This window comes from Saimiri boliviensis, chromosome 15, assembly GCF_048565385.1.
Source record: "Saimiri boliviensis isolate mSaiBol1 chromosome 15, mSaiBol1.pri, whole genome shotgun sequence".
Classification (NCBI taxonomy): domain Eukaryota; kingdom Metazoa; phylum Chordata; class Mammalia; order Primates; family Cebidae; genus Saimiri; species Saimiri boliviensis.
Window position 1 is genome coordinate 38,335,208 of NC_133463.1, and position 20,462 is coordinate 38,355,669.

A 20,462-nucleotide genomic window follows, 5' to 3' on the forward strand; every position below is an offset into this window, starting at 1 on the left:
AAAGCTATACAGGACAGTGTGTTGCAGGTGGATGATATAGTCATGCAAAGGCAATAACTTAGGAAAGAATTTGGATTGTTTAAAAACAGTGTTGCTGGAGCATAGTGGTTAAAGTGGTAGGAGAGGTCAAACTGGTCAATAGGGACCAGATTACACAGGGCCCCATAGCCCATGGCAAAGAGTTTGATTATTCTAAGTACAAGGAAGAGGGACTGGATCATTTTCAGCAGGAAAGTGACATGATCTTATGTGTATTCACAAAGATTGTGCTGGCTTCTGTCTGAAAAATGAGCTCCAAAATTGGAGGGTAACTGAGAGACTTTTGAAGGACTGCAGGAAGACATGATGGTAGTGGTGGAGAAGTAGTAAAGTGGGTGGGTGCAGGATAATTTTGAGTGTGATAACAAGTTGTCCTCAGGGGTTGGATTTTAGAGGAGGAACAAATAAATCAGGACAACTACTAGGCTTTTCACTCAAGTAATTAAGTAGACAGTACCTTATCTGGAGAGTTAAAAACAACAACAACAATAACAAAAAAAAAAAAAAAAAAAAAAAAACAGAGAAAGGAATATTAAGGGAAAGGGATTAAGAAATTGAAATGTCCATGCTTAACTGAGGTGCCTGTTTATACACCAAGTGAAGAAGTCAAGTAGGTGGTTGGATAATTGAGTTTGCATCTTAATGGAAAGTTTAGTTGGAGGCACAGATTTCAGAGTTATTGACATATAAATGGTATTGAAAGCAGGAGCCCAGTGGAAATAAGTATAGGGATAGCTAAAGAGAGTAGATGAAATGATGGTTCTTTAAATAGATCTGTAAATTCAGATTAAAATATCTAGTGTTGTACTATTTTTCATACAGCATGGAATTCAGTACCTCAGATTCCTACTTGCCCTTTTGTTAATATACTATGCTTTGGTACTTGGATATGTTTTGATCTTCATAACATTTAGCTTAAAATGCTATGTTTCTAAGTCATCTCTCAACATCTCACAATCATATCTAAGACTCTACTGCCATATTTCATAAGAAGCTTAGTTGTTGAGAATTTTAAGGTATTTTCAAATAAAAATAGGAAAATGTAGACTTGTTTTCTTAATTATCATCTCTAATAATGAAATAAAAAAAATACGTTTATTTCCTTCAGCTTAAGTGGTATGTTTATAAAGTAATTTCTTAATGTATATGTTTTTGAATCATTCAAAAATAGAGCAAAAACTAATAGACTGATATTGTCTATTCTGTTGCATTTTTAAGACTGATCCTGAGGAATGGGATTTTGAGGCCTTAATTAAGAATGCAAATCTCAAAGAATCATCTGACTAAAGTCACAGTTCTACAGTAGAGATAACTGATGAATCAGAAGAAAGAGCTATGATGTTCATTTATAATAGCTTTTATCACTTACTGACCCACCCACATAAAATGTCAATGTTTTCCATGAAAAATCTACATTTTAAAGCCCCAAAATGGTTTGTTTACATAGTGTTCTGATCTGAATATGCTAATATACTTCTCATTGAATCTATAAGCTTATTTTTCAGGGAGAAAAATTCAGTTGAATGAGCTTTGTTCATATTGTCATATGCTCAAATATGTTGGAAATTAAAATACAAAGCAGTATTTATGAATAAGCCTCAGCACCTTTTATAAGACAGTGCTAACTATAGATAATTCTGATTGCATTCCAGTTTACTGGATGTATAACAAAGCTGACACAAAGCAGACAAGCTTTGGGGTCAAGACTATGTTGAGTTTTTTTAAAACTGTAAAATGACTCTAAATTATTGTTTTGTATTATCTGCTAGGAGAGGGAAAATGCTTTTATATTGACAAATTTATACCAGAATTATTTTCCTACAAAAGAGTGTAATAAAATTGACATTCCATTAACATTTTCTTGAAATGAGATCTTTCTGAATCCTGTGAGTCTGGCATATAATATAGGTGCTCAGAAAAGCATCAGTGAGTGAATTAATCTATGAATAAACAGACTAAGGGAGAAAGGAAAGCTATACCAAACAATGAACACAAGTTATTTGAATGGCAGCATTGAGAGAGAAGAAAACACAGGCAGACACTAGCAATAACATTTGAATTTCAATTCTGCCACATTCAGACACAGTAAAGGTGACTAAGTCAATTGTCTTTGAATAATATGATGCCCAATGCTCTGTTATTGCTTGAATTGAGTGACCATTCATACTAAATCTATCGTTAGGACATTATTATAGAGAAAACTGTAATATGTGATATAAAGGCTATTGAGGGATTTAAGCAAAACGAGATAACATATGTACATAAATTTACTTTATAACTATAAAACACTATATAAAGTGTAGGTATTATTACATCAAAAGCATAACTACTTCTCAGAAAACTAATCTGGTTGCTAGGTATGTATTATTGTTACTTAAATCACACGCAGGATGTGATACCATCATCCTCAGGATTTTAAGTTATTCCTAATTTTATTTATTATTACTATTATTATTATTACTTGAGAGATCTTTAAATTATGAGCAAATCTCAACTGTATTAACCATTCATCACAGAATGTTCTGTGTAACAAGAATATTCAAAAATTATGTTTATTTAAGTATTTTAATTTAAAAGTAAATGTTTCCATGCACAAAATGTAAAAGAAAATATATTTTAGAATTGGTGGCGTGCTGCACTAATGATTCCACTTCGTTGTCCTCTTCAGAAAGATGCAGTCCAGGCACCATTCTTTCAGCTCAGTGCATCTCCAAGAAGCTAATCCTGATCTGTCCATCAGATCTGTTCTCATCTTTCATGTGATGAGAACCTGTGACAAATACCTCTGACAGCTTCCCTTTTGGTATAAACTCTTCTTTGGGGTACTTCTTCGAACACTTCCTGAAATAATCTTTTTCCCATCTATGTGATCATTGAAGATTGAGGAAGTGCATCTTCAATGGATGGAGGAATTCCAGATGTTACTCAAGTGATGTTTCTAGGAATCTGTAGCAAAACCTTCTACACAGGACCCCAGAGCTCTGTAGGTAAAGAATCCTTCATAGGCCTGGCAGAGGAATATCCGAACTGTAACGTATTTATTTTTTTCAAATTTCAGAAAAAATGGCTAAGTCAAAGATAATTTCTAAAAAATGTATCATTTCCCAAATATGTGTTGGTGAAACACTAGCTTTAGTATATCATCATAGATATGTAGCAGGGGAAAAGCATTGACAAATAAAATTGGAAAACATATTTGGTGGCATCAAACGAATTTGGAAACTGCCTTTATGGTGAAATAGCAGATACTTTTGAAATCAGACAAACATGGTTATACTTATTCCTATCATTCAGCATCCTCCAAGAATTCTCCTCTCTCAAATGGAGACAATGATGACTATCTCATGGGTTTGTTGTGATTAAATAAAATAATGCATAGAGCAATAGAGCTGCCCGAAATAGATGATATCACTGTGAACTCCCAATGATTTTACCCTATTTTGTCAATTTTTGTGACCATTCAAAATATAAACTCATTTTAGTCTTAGAATATATGGACAAAAATGAATGATCCAAAGTAGGGATGTTCACAATTTGTTCCTTGGAGGTCTAGGATTCTGTGAAAGTGGCTCAAGGACTGCCATGTGAAGGGAAAAGAGTCTCTTGGTGAGCTTTGCTTTTACTTGTATTAACGTCTATACACTGAGTACTCCAATCAAGACCTGTCCTAACGTCTATACTCCCATTCCCAGTTTCCTCATCAGCAGCTCCACTTTGAAGTCTGAATTTAATGTAGCTAACACCAGATTCATGATTTCTCAATCTGTCTCAACTTACCTCCTCTTATTTCATTATCTTACTAAATGACAGCATTATTCTTCCAGATAATCAGACTCACAATTCTTGAGTCATACTCAGCTTCCTTCTCTTTCACATCCCACATCTAATCCATGAGTAAGTCCTCTGGCTCTTCCTTTAAAATATATCCCAAATCCCTTGATTTATCATCAGTGCTATAGTTGTTGACTTCCTAGTCCGAGGATTATTGCAGTGACATCCCAACTGGCATTACAGCTTCTGCCTTACCTCCTTCAAGCTATTTTACTCATAGCAACCAGTATATTCTTTTCAACAATTAGCCATAAGTTTAAGCTCCTCTGTTCAAAATATATATTGGCTTCCCATCTCTCTTAGAGGAAAACCAAAGGCTCACTATAGTGTAAAGGCTTATCTTATTTTAAGTTCTGGTTCTCACTCTCACCTTGTCTCCCCATTACTAACTCAATTCCAGTCACCCCAGCCTCTTGTAGACACAGGTACTCCAAGCACATGCCTGCCACAGGAATTTTTAATTCCTAGTTCCTCTGCCTGGAATGTTCTTCTCCCAAAGACTACATGTATTGCTCCTCACTTTTCTCTGTTCAGATGTCCGCTTATCAGAGAGGACCTCTCCATCCACCAGTTTAACATAGCTTTTGATATTCCTAGATAACTTTATCTGCTTTGCTTTTTTCATAGCTGTTATCACCACCTATCATAGTATGCATTTATTCATAAATTGGTTTATTTTCCATATCCTCACATATCCTATAATGTGATATCAGTGAGAGCCACAGCATATCTGTGTTGTGCAAGGTTGAATCTCTGGCCACACCGTAATGCCAGAAACCTAATATATATATTCATTAAATATGTACTGAATGAATAAATAAATCAAGATTCTACTTAAAATTATTTTTTAAAATGTTCTGCTCCCTAAGAAAGGTTTTTTAAAAACTCATGAAAACCTCTGAGATAGATAGATAGATAGATAGATATATATATATATATATATATATATATATATACACACACACACACACACACACACACACACACACACAAATGCAGGTTGGTGATGTCCAGATGAACTATAAATATACTTAGCTAGCACTTTTTATTCATTTTAGCAGCCTGAATAAAAACTTATTTTTAACACAGGCAGGATATGGACAATAAGCTGCCCATTTTTAATATATGCAGGAGAAGAAACAGAATAAATGCCTTATGCTCATTGTATTTCAGTGATTTAAATCAGAGCTTGCCAGTTGGAGTTCTGTAAATCATTAACAGGTGCACAAGTAACTAAGTCAAGCACACAGCAAAGGTCTAATAAATGTTAGTTATTATTGCTTGTATGCATAACCTTTCCCTATATGTTGTTGTTGGTGTTTTTATCCTTTGTAGATATTGGAGATACAGTGAAGAAATGAAAACGATGGACCCTGGCTATCCCAAGCCAATCACAGTCTGGAAAGGAATCCCTGAATCTCCTCAGGGAGCATTTGTACACAAAGAAAATGGTATGCAACATGTGTTTTTTACATTTCATAAGTTTGCTGTCTTAGTAATGCATTAGGCTTTTTCACTCTGCTAAATTAAACCATTGGAAAGTGCTATACTAGAGCTATATAATATTATATTTCCATTTATATTAAATTTCTTCCCTAGATTTACATGTAATATTATGCTGTTAGACATTTTTTAACCTCAACTTACTTTAGTTTGTAAAAACTCATTAGAAAAAAATACAGATAATAGTTTAATATGGAAGTTATGTATGTATACCTTTGAAGTAACCTATTTTTCTATTGAAATTCCCGTAAAGATTATAATAAAAATACATGGGACAGAACTGGTCACAAGGAAGATACAGGTGCCAGTTGAGGTATTATATCTGGTAATAATGCATATTGAGGATTATAATTTTTATGTATTTTTTGGCTTAGAGTGTCAGCAATCAAGGAAGATTCCAACTCAATACAGTGAGAATAGAGTGGATGTATGATGGCATAACAGCAAGAAACAAATCTGAGAGCTGCCTCCTTTACTTGCTACTCAGGATTTCAGATTCTGCTAGATCCCGAGTGGAAAGTTAGCCAAACTATGGATAATCCATACTCCTCTGTCTTTTGGCAGATATGAAATGTGAACATGCCTCTTGTCATCCAGGGTTTACTAAATAGAAATAAATTATAATTTGAAATTGAATTTATGTGTAATATTTCAGAACCAAGGAAAGGAAAATGACATTCTGAAATAGAGAAAAAATTACCTCATCATCAATAGGAACCATAAGAAAATAATATATTATGTACATCCTCAATAACATGAACAGTCTGTGATGTATTTTCAATATAAGCTAAAATAGGCATCTTATGTAAGAACAAAACTAAGTGCATCTATGGGCAGGGAAGAAAAGGCAAGGTTAATGAAAGAATCAGGGGAAAACAAAAAAATCATACTACACTACCACTGAAAACTGTGATTGACCATAGGCATATTGGAAGATTAAGAAAAATCTACACTGACAGGACACAGGGCTTACACCTGTAATCCAAACACTCTAAGAGGCTGATATAGGCAGATCCCCTGAGGTCAGGAGTTTGAGATCAGCCTGACCAAAATGGTGACACCCTGGTCTCTACTGAAAACATATAAATTAGCCAGGCATGGTGATGTGCACCTGTAGTCCCAGCTACTCAGGAGCCTGATGCAGGAGAATTGCTTGAACCTGGGAGAAGGAGGTTGCATTGAGCTGGCTGAGATCAAGCCACTGCACACCAGTCTAGGCAACAGAACCAGACTCTATCCCTAAATAAATGAATAAAAGAGAGAGAGAGAGAGAGAGAAAGGAAGGAAGCAAGAAAGGGAAATATACTAGTATAAACTTGAATGAACTGAGAACCAGGATAAATGCATACCAATAAAAAAAATTGAAGTACATGTACTTTTTTTTGAGCACTGCCGCATAGATAATGATATACTACTATATTCTGTGTGATAGTGTCCCACAAGTGGAACACTGTAGGCAGAGGCAAAGTCAAAAAGAACCTTGAAGTCATTATCAGAGTACTTGCTGAGAAAAATAATTTTTGTGTATTCTGTTGGCTCAGAAAATTAAAAGACCAAGTTAAGGTATGACTTATATGTGACAAAAGAAGAAATCCATAGGACAGTGAGACTAAGATTAAAACATAACTTTCCGAGATAAAAGGGAAAGCAATAAGAGAATGAAGGAAGTCACAATAAAGTCACACTGAAGGCAGTAAAATCAGATTAATAATCTACCTTAAAACTTAAGAAACTACATGGATGAAAAGGACAAAGAAATGAAAAAGTGTGAAAGATGATCACATAGAAGACAGAAAACTGCCATCATCCCTAAAAATAATAGCTGTTGCCAAGGAGGAAACTTGAACAATGATATAAAAAGTATTTTTTAAGAATTAAATAATAAAGGGGGGAGCTTTTTTGAAGGTAAACCAAAAGGGCTTATTACAGCCCAGGTAAAACCAATTTCTTGCTAACATGTACAGTGGCCTTACCACTGCTCTACACTACATTTTGATAAAGAGTTATCACATAGGCCGGGCGCGGTGGCTCAAGCCTGTAATCCCAGCACTTTGGGAGGCCGAGGCGGGTGGATCACGAGGTCGAGAGATCGAGACCATCCTGGTCAACATGGTGAAACCCCGTCTCTACTAAAAATACAAAAAACTAGCTGGGCATGGTGGCACGTGCCTGTAATCCCAGCTAATTAGGAGGCTGAGGCAGGAGAATTGCCTGAGCCCAGGAGGCGGAGGTTGCGGTGAGCCGAGATCGCGCCATTGCACTCCAGCCTGGGTAACAAGAGCGAAACCTCCGTCTCAAAAAAAAAAAAAAAAAAAAAAAAAGAGTTATCACAGACTATATACAAATATATACTCTGTAAGTTTGACTCTAACAAATATTTCCACAAGATTCAGTTTATTTGTTCATATGTATTAAATAGCAACTTCTTACTAGTAAACACCTAAGGGTCAAAAATAGAACACAGAGGTACTGCTCTCAAGGAACATCTACTAAGCTGTATAATAGTACCAGCTGTGGAGAATTATGTCTCATTACATTTTTAGGATGAAACAATAGAAAAGTCCAGTAAGGTTCAGTCAAGCATAAAGGATCATCAAATAAAATATAGCCTCATTAATTTATTTTCCAGAATTTCTCAATGAAAATATAGGTAAGAATTCACCGGAAGTTGTTCTTCGTAAGCATGTATACAAAAATATATGTCAAAGCTGCTTTTAAAAGGAAAAAAATATAAATACCTAAACATTGATTCAACCACTGACCTTTCATAAATGTAAAAGACCTAAATTATTGAACAAGATGAATTTTGCAGAATCAAGGTTTGACATATTTCTATTACCAATATTTTAGGCTACTTCTTTTCAAATGCTTATACTATCTATCTCCTAGTAGCTAGCCATTTTTTTTTTATTTGAGACATTTTTTTTGGGGGGGTGGTCTCATCTCACTATGATGCCCGGGTTGGTCTCCTGAACTCCAGGGCTCAAGCAGTCCTCCTGCCTCAGCCTCCTAAAGTGCTGGAATTACAGGCATAAGCCTCCACATCAGGCCTAGACTTCTTATTTATAACAAGTGTATTCAATAACTACAATTCTACTTTTATATGTGGAGTGTGTTACTGTAAAATTTGGCCCGCAGAACCGCTTAGTATGTAAATAGAAACCTCTTAACTTTTGTGTAATGCCCAGTAGCTCTGTAGTAATTGGCTTTAGCTAAAAATTGAAGATGAGGACACTTCCAGGTGTTGTTTTCCAGTTTATAAATATAAGAAGTACATTCACCCATTTTGTAGGTCTAATTCTAGACCAATGTCATTCAATTATGATCATCTAAAGTACTGTTATTTGGCAGGCCCTCAAGGTTTCCTTATCCAAGCTTGTTGAGTAATTATATTGAATTTTATTAACGTGATCAAATACAACTCCCGACTGAAAAACTGGAATCTACATACACCTGTTTTCACTTGGCAAGTTGCTCCCATTGCAAAACTGTCCTTTGAAACTAAAAGCAGCAGTAGGTTTTTATGGCATTGAACAGAATGATTTCCAAATGAAGTGACCCTGAAGTGATCATCTGTCCTATTTGAAATTTCTTGAGAGATTTCAGAGTTCTTCATTCAAGAATGATACCTGTCACACCTTTGGATGTTTAAAAGACAGGAGCCTTCTAAAGCACCCAGTCTTAGAAAATTAAGTGTCCAGGCTCCAGATCTAGATCAAGATTTAAAACTTGTATTCACCAGAATATGAGCATGTTATTTTGTCTCTGATCCTTAATATCTTGGGCTAAAAAGAATGGATAATAAATTCTACCTGATAGACTACTTGTGAGGATTAAAAGAGAGACCACATACTAAACTTTAACACAATGCTTCTTCCATAATAAATCCTCAATCATACAGGAAAAAAAATCACCTTTATTAATGACTATAAACTATGAATTGTGCCCTCTATCAAAAATGGATAACTCCCAAAATATAGTTTTAAGTAATTATAGAATTAAAACATTTCTTCTTGATTTTTTGATTTTTTATCTCAAAGGACAAATTAAGTCAAAGTACTATAGTCACATAGAAACTTGACATGAATGAACTGTGGACAGAAAGAAAAAAACTGGATATGTGCCCAACAAAAACATAAAATTTGGAGAATAGACCTAAGAAAAATGTCTACATTTGTAGTTTAATCATCGGGAGCTTACAAAGTCTATTGTATGCATTCATAATGTTTTAGAAAATAAATTGTATGTATTGCTGAGTTACTTGAGCCTCCCACATCCCACCTCCTCCCATGAAATGTAAGGTACTAGGAAGTATTAAAAATAGAATTGTAGATTTATGTTCAACTTTATTCTTAAAATAATGAATAATGGCTTTTGAAGTTCTATAAAATATAACTAGGTGACACAAATTAAACATTAAATAAAGTAAAATAAAGAGGACAAAAGGAGAAGGAAGAAAATGTTTATGACCTAGAGCCAGAAATGAGGTTAGAGTACGAAATGCTATGAATCCTCTTTACTTGTTAAGATTTCTTGCAGACAAATGAAAGCCTCTCCAGTTTTATGATTTATATTTTATTATAATTTCTCATCCAAATTACAAAAGGAAGCCTGTTGTTTAGAAGGAGCACAGATTCCTGATACTAAGATGATTAGAAATTTCACTTGAGGTGTTTCATAGAGAAGCCTCTTTATCATATATTGAACAATGTTCCCAGTAACAGCCTGAGGGTAAACAGGGTTTCAGTTTATAAGGCTGTGTCAGCATCTTTCCATATAGGTTGATATTATCACACTAATGTGATAACATTAATGTGTTAATTTTGTAACAGCAGTCCTATAAGCCAGCAAAAAGATAAGGTTATGTTTTCTAGCTTGGAATACTAGTAGATTGCCTAGCACGGTCTTTGAGCAGTCCTTTGTAAATGATATTTCCCTCTCTAGGCTGAGTTTTCCATAGGCATTAGAGGGCATCATTCCTGGAGCACAGCAGCCACAGCCATCCTAACAGACAGCTGAACCAAAAATAGTGCTTTCTTCCTGTAGAAAGTGAATGTCCTTAAAAGACATCTTTTAAGACATAGCCTATTTTAATAACATTTTTCTACAAATACACGTTCACAATAAGTGGTACCTGTGTATGTGTATGTTTTTCCCCCTAGGCTTTACATATTTCTACAAAGGAAAAGAGTATTGGAAATTCAACAACCAGATACTCAAGGTAGAACCTGGATATCCAAGATCCATCCTCAAAGATTTTATGGGCTGTGATGGACCAACAGACAGAGTTAAAGAAGGACACAGCCCACCAGATGATGTAGACATTGTCATCAAACTGGACAACACAGCCAGCACTGTGAAAGCCATAGCTATTGTCATTCCCTGCATCTTGGCCTTATGCCTCCTTGTATTGGTTTACACTGTGTTCCAGTTCAAGAGGAAAGGAACACCCCGCCACATACTGTACTGTAAACGCTCTATGCAAGAGTGGGTGTGATGTAGGGTTTTTTCTTCTTTCTTTCTTTTCCAGGAGTTTGTGGTAACTTGAGATTCAAGACAAGAGCTGTTATGCTGTTTCCTAGCTAGGAGCAGGCTTGTGGCAGCCTGATTCGGGGCTGACCTTTCAAACCCAGAGGGTTGCTGGTCCTGCACATGAGTGGAAATACACTCATGGGGAAGCTTCCATGATGCACAGTATCTGCTGTTCTTCAGTCCTTTGTCTTTCTTTGTCATTCAGTTCTAGGCCTTTCCTCTGCACGCAATGCCCAATCAAATTTCAGGATTAACTAAAGAAGAGGAAAAAAAGAAGAAAAGATTCTTCTTAAAAATTTCTAATATTATTTTTCCTTCTGAAGTCTGAGCCCATTTCTGGGGGGACTATAAAAAAGCAAATCAAAAAATCCACGATTTTTTTTTTTTTTGCTTTAAAACAAAGGGAAAAAAAAGAGTTTAAACAAAAACCCCACAATTGAACTTCCAGGAAAGTGTGAAGACCCAAAACAGCTTTGTCTCCAAAGAAGATAGCTCTCTGACTGCTTTGGATAGTCTCCTACGCACCATTTTGTCAGGTGGGAGATTTGGAATACATATGCAGGACGTTAGACTGTTGGGACAGCCATTTTCCAACAACCAAGGGGCCAAAATATCTGCAATATAGTAACAGCCTTAATAATACATCCATTTTTCGTTTTATACAGCTGTTCTCAGCTATGTCCTCAATGTTTCATCACATTTATATTCATAACTATCTTCAAACACGACCTTTTAATTGTTTTTGAAGTATTTCTAAACCTCTTCTTTCCACCTTACCCCTCCATCATTGTGATAATCTTCCCAAATTGTATTAGGCCATTGCCCCAGGCCTTCCATGGGTCTGTCAGGAATATTCATTACAAAGCAGATCAAGAAGCAGTATGTCGCTGAAGTGGATTACTGTGACAGTTACTTTACAAGGATTTGTGACACTAGTAATATACCTATGTGACCCTTTGAGAACTATCAGACCAGCTTTCAGAGTCTTAGGATTGTTGGTCTTGTGAACTGATAAATTATAGAACTGGGCAATGGTAAAAACAGTCACAAGTTCAAGAAGTTCAGGTTTTTAAAACAGATATCCTGTAATGTCATGTGATTTTTAAATGATTTACACAACTACATAAATGCATTTATAACAAACAGAAATGATGCTACTTGCCAAATTTTTTCTGGCAAATAAAAAAAAAGTATTTTATTAAGACTGTCATAAGACTGAAATTTTATCTGAAAAACTGAACAGCCTAACTCTTTTTTTTTTTTTTTTTTTTTTTAGGCATACTGAATTTCTGTTTTAAAATCCATTGCATGAAAATTCAATTTGCCTTGGTATATGCAGTTAGCATTGCCATTTTAAAAATGAATTAAAATGATGACTCTGAAGTTGCATGAATATCTTCCAGTGCATTACCTATTGCATGTCCACCATAGTTCTCAAAGGGTTAGTGTGGCTTCTGGCATTTAGCCATCCATTTGATCACTGACAGAGCCAAGAGACCACCAAAGCATTTCATTGTTGAGTGTAATTTGTCCTAACAGCAGTATTGTCATTTTCATGTGACCTGCAGAGCAGGTTTGTATCAATATTTTTTTCCTAGAGAAAAGTCAGCAACTGACAGACCTCTTTATTGATTTTTAGGAGCTGCTTCTTGCAGTGAAAGGCTTTACAGCCACTGGGCTGTGAACTTTATTAGAGATGGTCAGAATGAATGCACCCCATGAGTCAGACATTGGCTTTGTGTGAAAGCCAGCTTTGAGGGGATTAGCTTTTGAAACAATGAACAGCTTGCCTTGAACTTGATTATTGATCTATTGACTGTCATTAACAACAACTTAAACATTGTCTTCTGTGAAAATTTTCCTTGAAGAGTCCTGTTCTTTGTCTTTGCCCTTTGACCTTTAACTTGCAAACTGGCACAAACTGAAGGAAATCTGGTATTGCTTCTCCATTGGATTAGTTGTTCTATAAAACCTAGTAAGCATGAGCTGTTTCCTTAGAGTGAAAAGAGTGTTGTTGGCAGATCTGCAGATGGACACTTTGCTCTTTACATGCACACTCTGAAAATGCCCTATAGGTAGAAGTGAATTTTAATTTTATTTTAATATAATTTCAAGTCTAAATTCATCATTTTAGTACAAATTACAAAAACTATAGAGAAAAAAAAAAAACCTCAAATACTTGAATGGCCAGTGTGGCTTTTATATAAAGCAGGAATTTTATACTAGTAAAAATTTCTTACTCATTTGCTAATATAACACATTTCCAGATGATTTTTAATGAGTGTAGGTATACATTCTTATTTGGAAATGGATAGTTTGGCTGCCTTGAATTTATATTTATACTCAACATAGCATGAAAAGTAGAATGCCTTTTGGTTAAACTACATGTTTATGATTTGGTTGGGGAAAATATTTTATAATTGTGGGTGGCATGCTGCAAAGCCTTGCAGATTGTTATTTCTTACGACCTGGGCATATATACTGTGAGGCTAAGAAAAAAGAACAGCAGGAAAAGAATGGCTTTACAGTGAAATATTATACAATGTAGACGATATTTTAAGATGATATTGGAGATTATGTATGCAAGGGCCAAGAAAGCAAGAAAAGAAAACCAGAGTCAGCCCTGTAGCTTTACTTCAGTGCTTCCATTCTAGATGATGCTGATATTATAAAGAGTTAGTCACTGCTGCTAAGCATGGAGGACTATATACATAAGCTCGTTTATACAGTGTTTGCTTGTGGGAGGGTTTAATCCTTTTTGGGCCTTGATGTCAAGAAAAAAATAATTGGAAACTATATTTTGCTAAATATAGAAATGAGGAACTGTTTCATTTTGGGACATGTGCAAATCATTGAGAAACTCCATCAACCTGCATTGAAAATGGATTTTTTTCCTCTAAAATGAGAAAGAAACTGAATAAGCAATCTATTGCCTCTTTACTCATTCATCACAATATCCTGATTTGTCATAAGATTATAAGCATATAAGGGCTAGAAAATAATCACAGCATTAAGAAGGAAGGAGTCTATCATTATGTTTGAATTCTGGCAAATGTCATAAATGAGGGTTGGGTAGTATTTACTTGAATATGAGACAAGATTTACATGATAAGCAAAGGCATATATGGCTGCTCTTTTGACTAGAACATTTCAGTTATCAGGCTGTATAATTACAAGAGATAAGAAAACATTAAGTACAATGTAATCACAAACCCTGGGATTCCATTTGTTTATTGTACAACAGGTACTTTGTGGGTATGGTTCCTGACTCCTCTTCCACTTGGGGTTTGGGGAAAAAAGTCTCAATCCAAATGGAACAGTGAAAAGAAAACTGATCTAGCACATAAGAATAGTGATTCAAAAACCAATGTGAAATAAATTTCCATAGGTCAATAATATAAGGTGCCAGTTCAGTATTCATAGAGATATGTGAGGCATCAAATATTTTTATCACATCATTACTAATAACATGAAAAGCTCAGACATAGGGTTTCCCAAATCGAAATGAAAACACATTCATGCTTGCAAAAATAATTCTCCTTCTGCTTCATTTCTCGTTACTTTATCTAATATAAACACGAATGTAAAGGTAATGTTCTTTACATAAAATGACCATATAGCTAAGAATTTTAGTAAAATACTTTTGCTCTGCATATTATTAAACACAATAAAGTATTAAAATAGCTGATCAGTTTGAATTTTCTGCAAAACAGAAATTCCACATCAGAATTGTAGATAAGGTTGTGAATTTAACTATTGACTCATTTCAGAACAGTGTCTGTTGACATGGCAGTCAGAGCAGGTGAATACAGACACTCTTTCTGATTGCAAAGGTTATAGAGATAAATTAGACAGCATTATGTGTTACTAGCAAAGACAACTTCTGTTGTAAATCAGAGGGCAAGGCTTTACTGAATCAGATGTAATAAATTACTAAGTAATGATTACCAAAAAATAATTACTAAGTAATGAAGGATATAGACTGGCTTACTGAAATAAGTAAGTGTTATATTTAATAAATTACCTGTAATCTTTTTTTGTTAACACGTAATTTGGTCATTTCATATACTACATGCCTATTTTCATTACTTCTCTGTGGGTGATTAAAAAACACAATGTGGTGGATAAGAACATCATCTGAAATTCACTGCTAGTTCCAATGCATAGATGATGGTATATATACTGGATGATAGAAGTAGTAATATTTGCAAGTTCTACATATTATGGTGATATCTCTGGTGTGGTACAAAAACACACCCACACTTCGTGAATCTTACAGTGGAATAAATAGTGTGTCCATATTAACTAAACTCAAAGTGCTATCTGAAGAGGAATGGATGTTATATGTCACAAAAATATATATATTTTAAAGTTTTTGGAATCATTTCCAGAAACTAATAAAAAGAATTATTTACTGGTAGTATCAAGTCTGTGAGATTGTAGCATGTACTGAAACAATCTTCTGGATGGTGGTAAGGTCTTTTTTAGCAAACACAGTAAAGAGCTTATTTCACTTCTGATGCTTTCAAGGGCATATTCCGAAGTATCACAGATGTCAAATAGCATATGCTATCTAAACCAAAAATGTAAATTTCTGATGACCTATTACAGCAATCTCAGCCAGTATGTAATATCACAAAATGTGTCAAGTCAATCATATTAGAGGATCTACTCATTCAGATGGATTTCATGCACTTTCATGATGTTGATATATTGTGACTACAGGAAATAGATGCCAGAACGTATGTAGCTAAGTTACAGTTTCCACTTTGCCTGGGAGGGAATCATAATTACATCAGGAAATGTTTAACAGTTATGTCTAAAAATTAGAATTTTATGTAATAAAGCAACAACCAGGAATAGTACCACACCATAAATATGAAAACTATTATATTTAATAAATATAATAGAAATGGAGGAGGGGGAAAATGAGTCTTTTGTTAAATATAAAGACAATCTATAGCACTCCTTGATAATACAACTAGAAATTTTACTTTAGCAAGCATAAAATACTGGAGAAAAAATGCAGCTTTAAGCTCTTCACACTAACGATGATTATGTGATATATCATTGTATATATTTAGCCAGTGGTCATTAGATGTTACCATGCTTAAACACATCTGATACTCATGCATTGCCTTACAGGCTAAAAATCTAAGAGGTAGGTATTCAGTAACCTCAGTTGGAAAGACATATAATGTTAGAATCCCCTGAAACAAGCCATTTCCCTGAGATAGAAATTTACCTCAATAATCATGTAACCTAAAACACTTGGCATAGTAGCAAAGAAGTTGCCTTAGTGTTCTAGTCTCATCTAATTATGACCTCTGTCTTTCATGTACTTCTGAAATTATTTTCCATTTTTTTCATTTGTGTGATTTTGACACAATTCTGAAATATTTCAGGTAAGATTAATAACATCCAATTACAAATATGTTTCAATATTTTATACATATGTGTACTTTGAAAGTTCAACCAATAGTATAGAAAGCTTAAGAATGAACACTGATTAGACAGTCACAGAAATTAAAGGAAAAATGATATTGTAAAACTCCTGTCAAATTTCTAGTAAAATACGACACACATAGCAGTTATCAATTTTTAAACACAATTATGAGCTTATAACTGAACGTGACATGCATCATTTGTGAGAACAATACTAATTCTTTATACTACAGTAAGAATACAAGATCACAGAAGCTTAGTGTTGTAACCGAGACTTCACAGGCGTTCATAACTAATGCTTTCTAAGGAAAATGAGGGCATAACCCAGAACTCGTGGTCAGTGCATAGTGAGTATAAAAGTTATGTATGAAAGACATTTATTTATAGAGATTTCTGAGGATTCTATGCCTTTTCAACTTAAAGATCAGTGTGACTTAGAATTTATTTTATATATCATTGGACTGGGGGTAATATTCCAATGTGCACTCAACATGCTCTCACATTAAAAGGCACATTGAATAGTATAGGAAAATACATCATAAACTAGAATGTTGTGCAGATTCATATAACTTTGTCATGTGCTCTGCTATAGAGCTGGATGTATATGCCCTTAAGAAGGGATAATAAATCAATTAAATATAAATATGAAAATATACTTATGTTGGGTAGCTTAGCTTCATAGCAAAATGTCATTAACCTTTATTTCACAGAGAAAAACTGAAAGAAAAGAATGATGAACAAGAATACAATGATAAACTTGGATTATAGAGATGTTTCTTGGGAATTTTTTCCACTTGTTTTTATCCATGAAAAAAAAATACAGACATTTCTGTAGTATTTCGTCTGTGGGTAGGTTGGATCCCAGGTAGAATACTTTTTGACACAGGCCTTTTTATACATACTTTATATGTGATGAAGCTTTGATGAGATGTGACTGCATGGTAGGATGCATTTTCCTAGGATAGGATATGGTGCTGCGTGTACTTGCCACCCTTTATATGAATGTACGTCGCTACATTGGCCTGTCTTGCCAAGATATGGATGAATAAAGCCTGGTGTGAGCTGTCTATTTGAAATGTCACTAGGATGCATGTTTCATTTGCTGTTACGTAATGCCAATTTGAACCTGTTTCCTCTCTATATATGGACAACCCAGTTGTTAAGATAAAATATACTTTGCTTGAATGAACGATTTTGGTGGTAATGTGAGAGTTAGCCTTAAATCAGTGTTATAGTTTTTGCTATTACTGAAATATCATCACAGAGGCCACATTATTGGCTGTCTTCTCACAGCTCTTTAGCATACACCATTGCCTGAGCAAAATTAGGTTTTTAGGTATTTTTGGCTTTTACTTCCTTTATAGCTGATACGGAATCAATTATTTCTTTATATGTTCATAAGTACAAAATTTCACTATCTTAATTACTTCCAAACAATCATAATTTCCAAGCAAGTATGTGTGTGCCTGGTTTTTCTGCTCCTCCAATTCTAAGATCATTATTTGTTTGCCTTCTGTTTGTCACCCAAAAATACAGATATTTGGGAAAGATACATCTTATTGAGTTGTCTTATGCAGTCTCTGTCTATATTTGCATTTCCTTCTATTTCTACCTTGTCTTTTGTTTTTTTAAACACAGATTTGATTTTCCTTTCACTTTGTGAAAACCAGAATTGAGCAGCATTGTACATCAGAGATGGTACCCAGGAAATGTCTTCGTTCCTCAGTATTTTTCTTCAAAAATTCCAGGCAAAGACAATCCTAGTAAAGGTCACATACATCCCAATCTCTCTCACTGGCTTCTAACTTTTTATAGAGCTATATCCCTGAGAAAAGAGAAATGCTGAGTATGATGGCTATTGTCTGTTGATAAGACAGCTAAGAAAATTTGCTTTTGGAGAATGTATCTTAAGTAATTATACAGGAACGTAAATCTCTCAGTATAGTGTTCTGTTTAAGGTACGTCATGGGTACATAAATGCCTAAAACCTTCATCCTTTGGTCTATTTCTCTTTATGTGTAAAATTGCATATATACTAGAAAGAGAGATAGAATAAAAGAATTTGGGGTGTTATAGAGGCAGCTTTTGCTGCCTTGGTTTTGACTGTATCAGCATTTCTATTGTGGACCTCTATTTTAAGGGGTTTTAGAGACTCAGCCATAAAGATTTGTGTTAGGCTTAAAAGTCTTGAAATTTTTTTTAGATATCTAATTTTAAACAAATATATCTTGTTTTTATATTATAGGAGGGAAATAAACGGAGTTTACTGGTTCAATTTTGCGCTAACATACTTTTAATAAACTTAACTTTTTAAAGAAAAACTAAAATCTAATTAGTTCATAGTTGGTTGATGGTTTTATAAAGAATCAATTATTGACCTTGAGAAAATTGCCTGCTTCATCAGTATAGTAACCTGTCTTTAAGTTGTTTTAAAACTTGTATACCTATATTAACATTATCTTGATTCCAGTGGTGGATCAGTGTGATAATGCAGATTTATGACATCCATATAAGCTATCTGGTAATATAGATTTGGAAATATATAGTATATATGAGATATATATATATATATTTATTTATTTACTAGATAGATAAAGGAGAAAAAGCCCCCATAAACTTAGTTTGTCAAATAAATACCGTATATTTAAAAAATTGCACAGACGTTTATCATTCAGAGTCAGAATGACATGAAGTAATTGCAAAGGGAAGTTATCTCTTGGTTAAACAACACACATTGTATAGCTTCTTATGAAAATAATTTTTTCCTTTCTATATTGTGATTACGGGAAAGTAAAAGAATTAAAATTAATGCAGACTTTATTTAAATAACATTCAACTGTGAAGCAGAGAGAAACTCCAGGAAATTAAATATTTAGGCCATTATCTTGTGGTTGTCTGACAATACTTTACCTTTATTTTAATTCCCCATGATGTTTTCAGTTATGAAGAGAATATTAAAATCTCACTTCTAAGTTTCTGCATTGTTCTCACTATACTCACACTGTTTCATTAAGTTCTTGATAATATGTAGTCTTCTGTGTGCAAGGAAAGAAATAAATAACACATTTATTTGCTGAATGAGTTTTAAGGTGTGCAAGTTGTGGTGATTTTTTGCCCACACAGAATTCTATACATTTATACCATCTTAACTCTGGCATATATTTTTTTCAGATAGCTTCTACTGACAAACACAAAGCTTGTTTGTGTGCAAATATAAGGCTAAATAAATGGTGCTAAAGTGTATTATGACTGTCAGATAAAATCAGGCAAAAATTTTGTGGTGCTTAAATTAATTTTTTCATTGATTTTATTGATCAGTGCATTGAACGGTGTTTATTATTCACAAGTTGTCTTTTATTAGTAAATCAAGGCCTCATAGCACATTGTTAAATAAAGTGGTTGACTAGTTTATGTAACAGCTCACCAAGCTACTATCTCTTTTAACTCCTTATAATGTTGCGTCATTAAAGGTCAAGGGGACATGCTATTAATCTCATTGCTATAGACCATTAACATGACTGAACTTTTCCACAAAGTACTTATGTTTACAATGCTATAACCCTTTGACTGCTGCGGCAACCTTTAACCACACAAATGTCACAAGCTAGAATCATCAGCATGGTTCTTGCCGTGGCAATCAAAGAGTTAAGGGCTGTGCAGTGATTTGTTTTGTATTTATTAATTTATATTTATTTTATTTCCATTCAAGGAGGGGTTTGGGGTGGGGCAGTTTTTGTCTGCTGTAAGTGTCTTAACCTAGGGAAGGGTTAAATGGCTTTTTATACTATTGCATCTTCTGTATTTACCATCAATTCATTGTGTTGTAATTAAAAGAAACTGTCAATAAATAAGAGAACAGAAAAATGGTTCACAGACATTGTGGTTTTACTCAATGACTGATTTACATGCATTTATGACCAATATGTAAGATATGATCTATAAACAGTAGCCTTTACTATCTATGTCTTTCTAATCCATATGAAACAAAATGAAAACTAAGCTAGGGAAAAATCACCAGTGCATCTACCTGGATTAGTAAGTATATTAAACTGGCCACATCAGCTGGAGAAATTGTTTAGTTGCTACCTAGATGCTTATAACTGTGATCAAAT

At 34.3% G+C, this 20,462-nt stretch overlaps 1 protein-coding gene across 1 annotated transcript in view; it reads left to right on the plus strand.

Annotated features, from left to right (window-relative positions):
• MMP16 (matrix metallopeptidase 16) overlaps positions 1 to 20,225 on the plus strand; it is a 273,362-nt gene extending 253,137 nt beyond the window's left edge. Inside the window, exons 9-10 of the mRNA XM_003940505.4 lie at positions 5,206 to 5,321; positions 10,536 to 20,225. Of these exons, the coding sequence (XP_003940554.1) occupies positions 5,206 to 5,321; positions 10,536 to 10,870 (451 nt within the window). The 3' untranslated portion in view covers positions 10,871 to 20,225. The remainder of the gene's footprint in view (positions 1 to 5,205; positions 5,322 to 10,535) is intronic.
• The last annotated feature ends 237 nt before the right edge of the window (positions 20,226 to 20,462 follow it).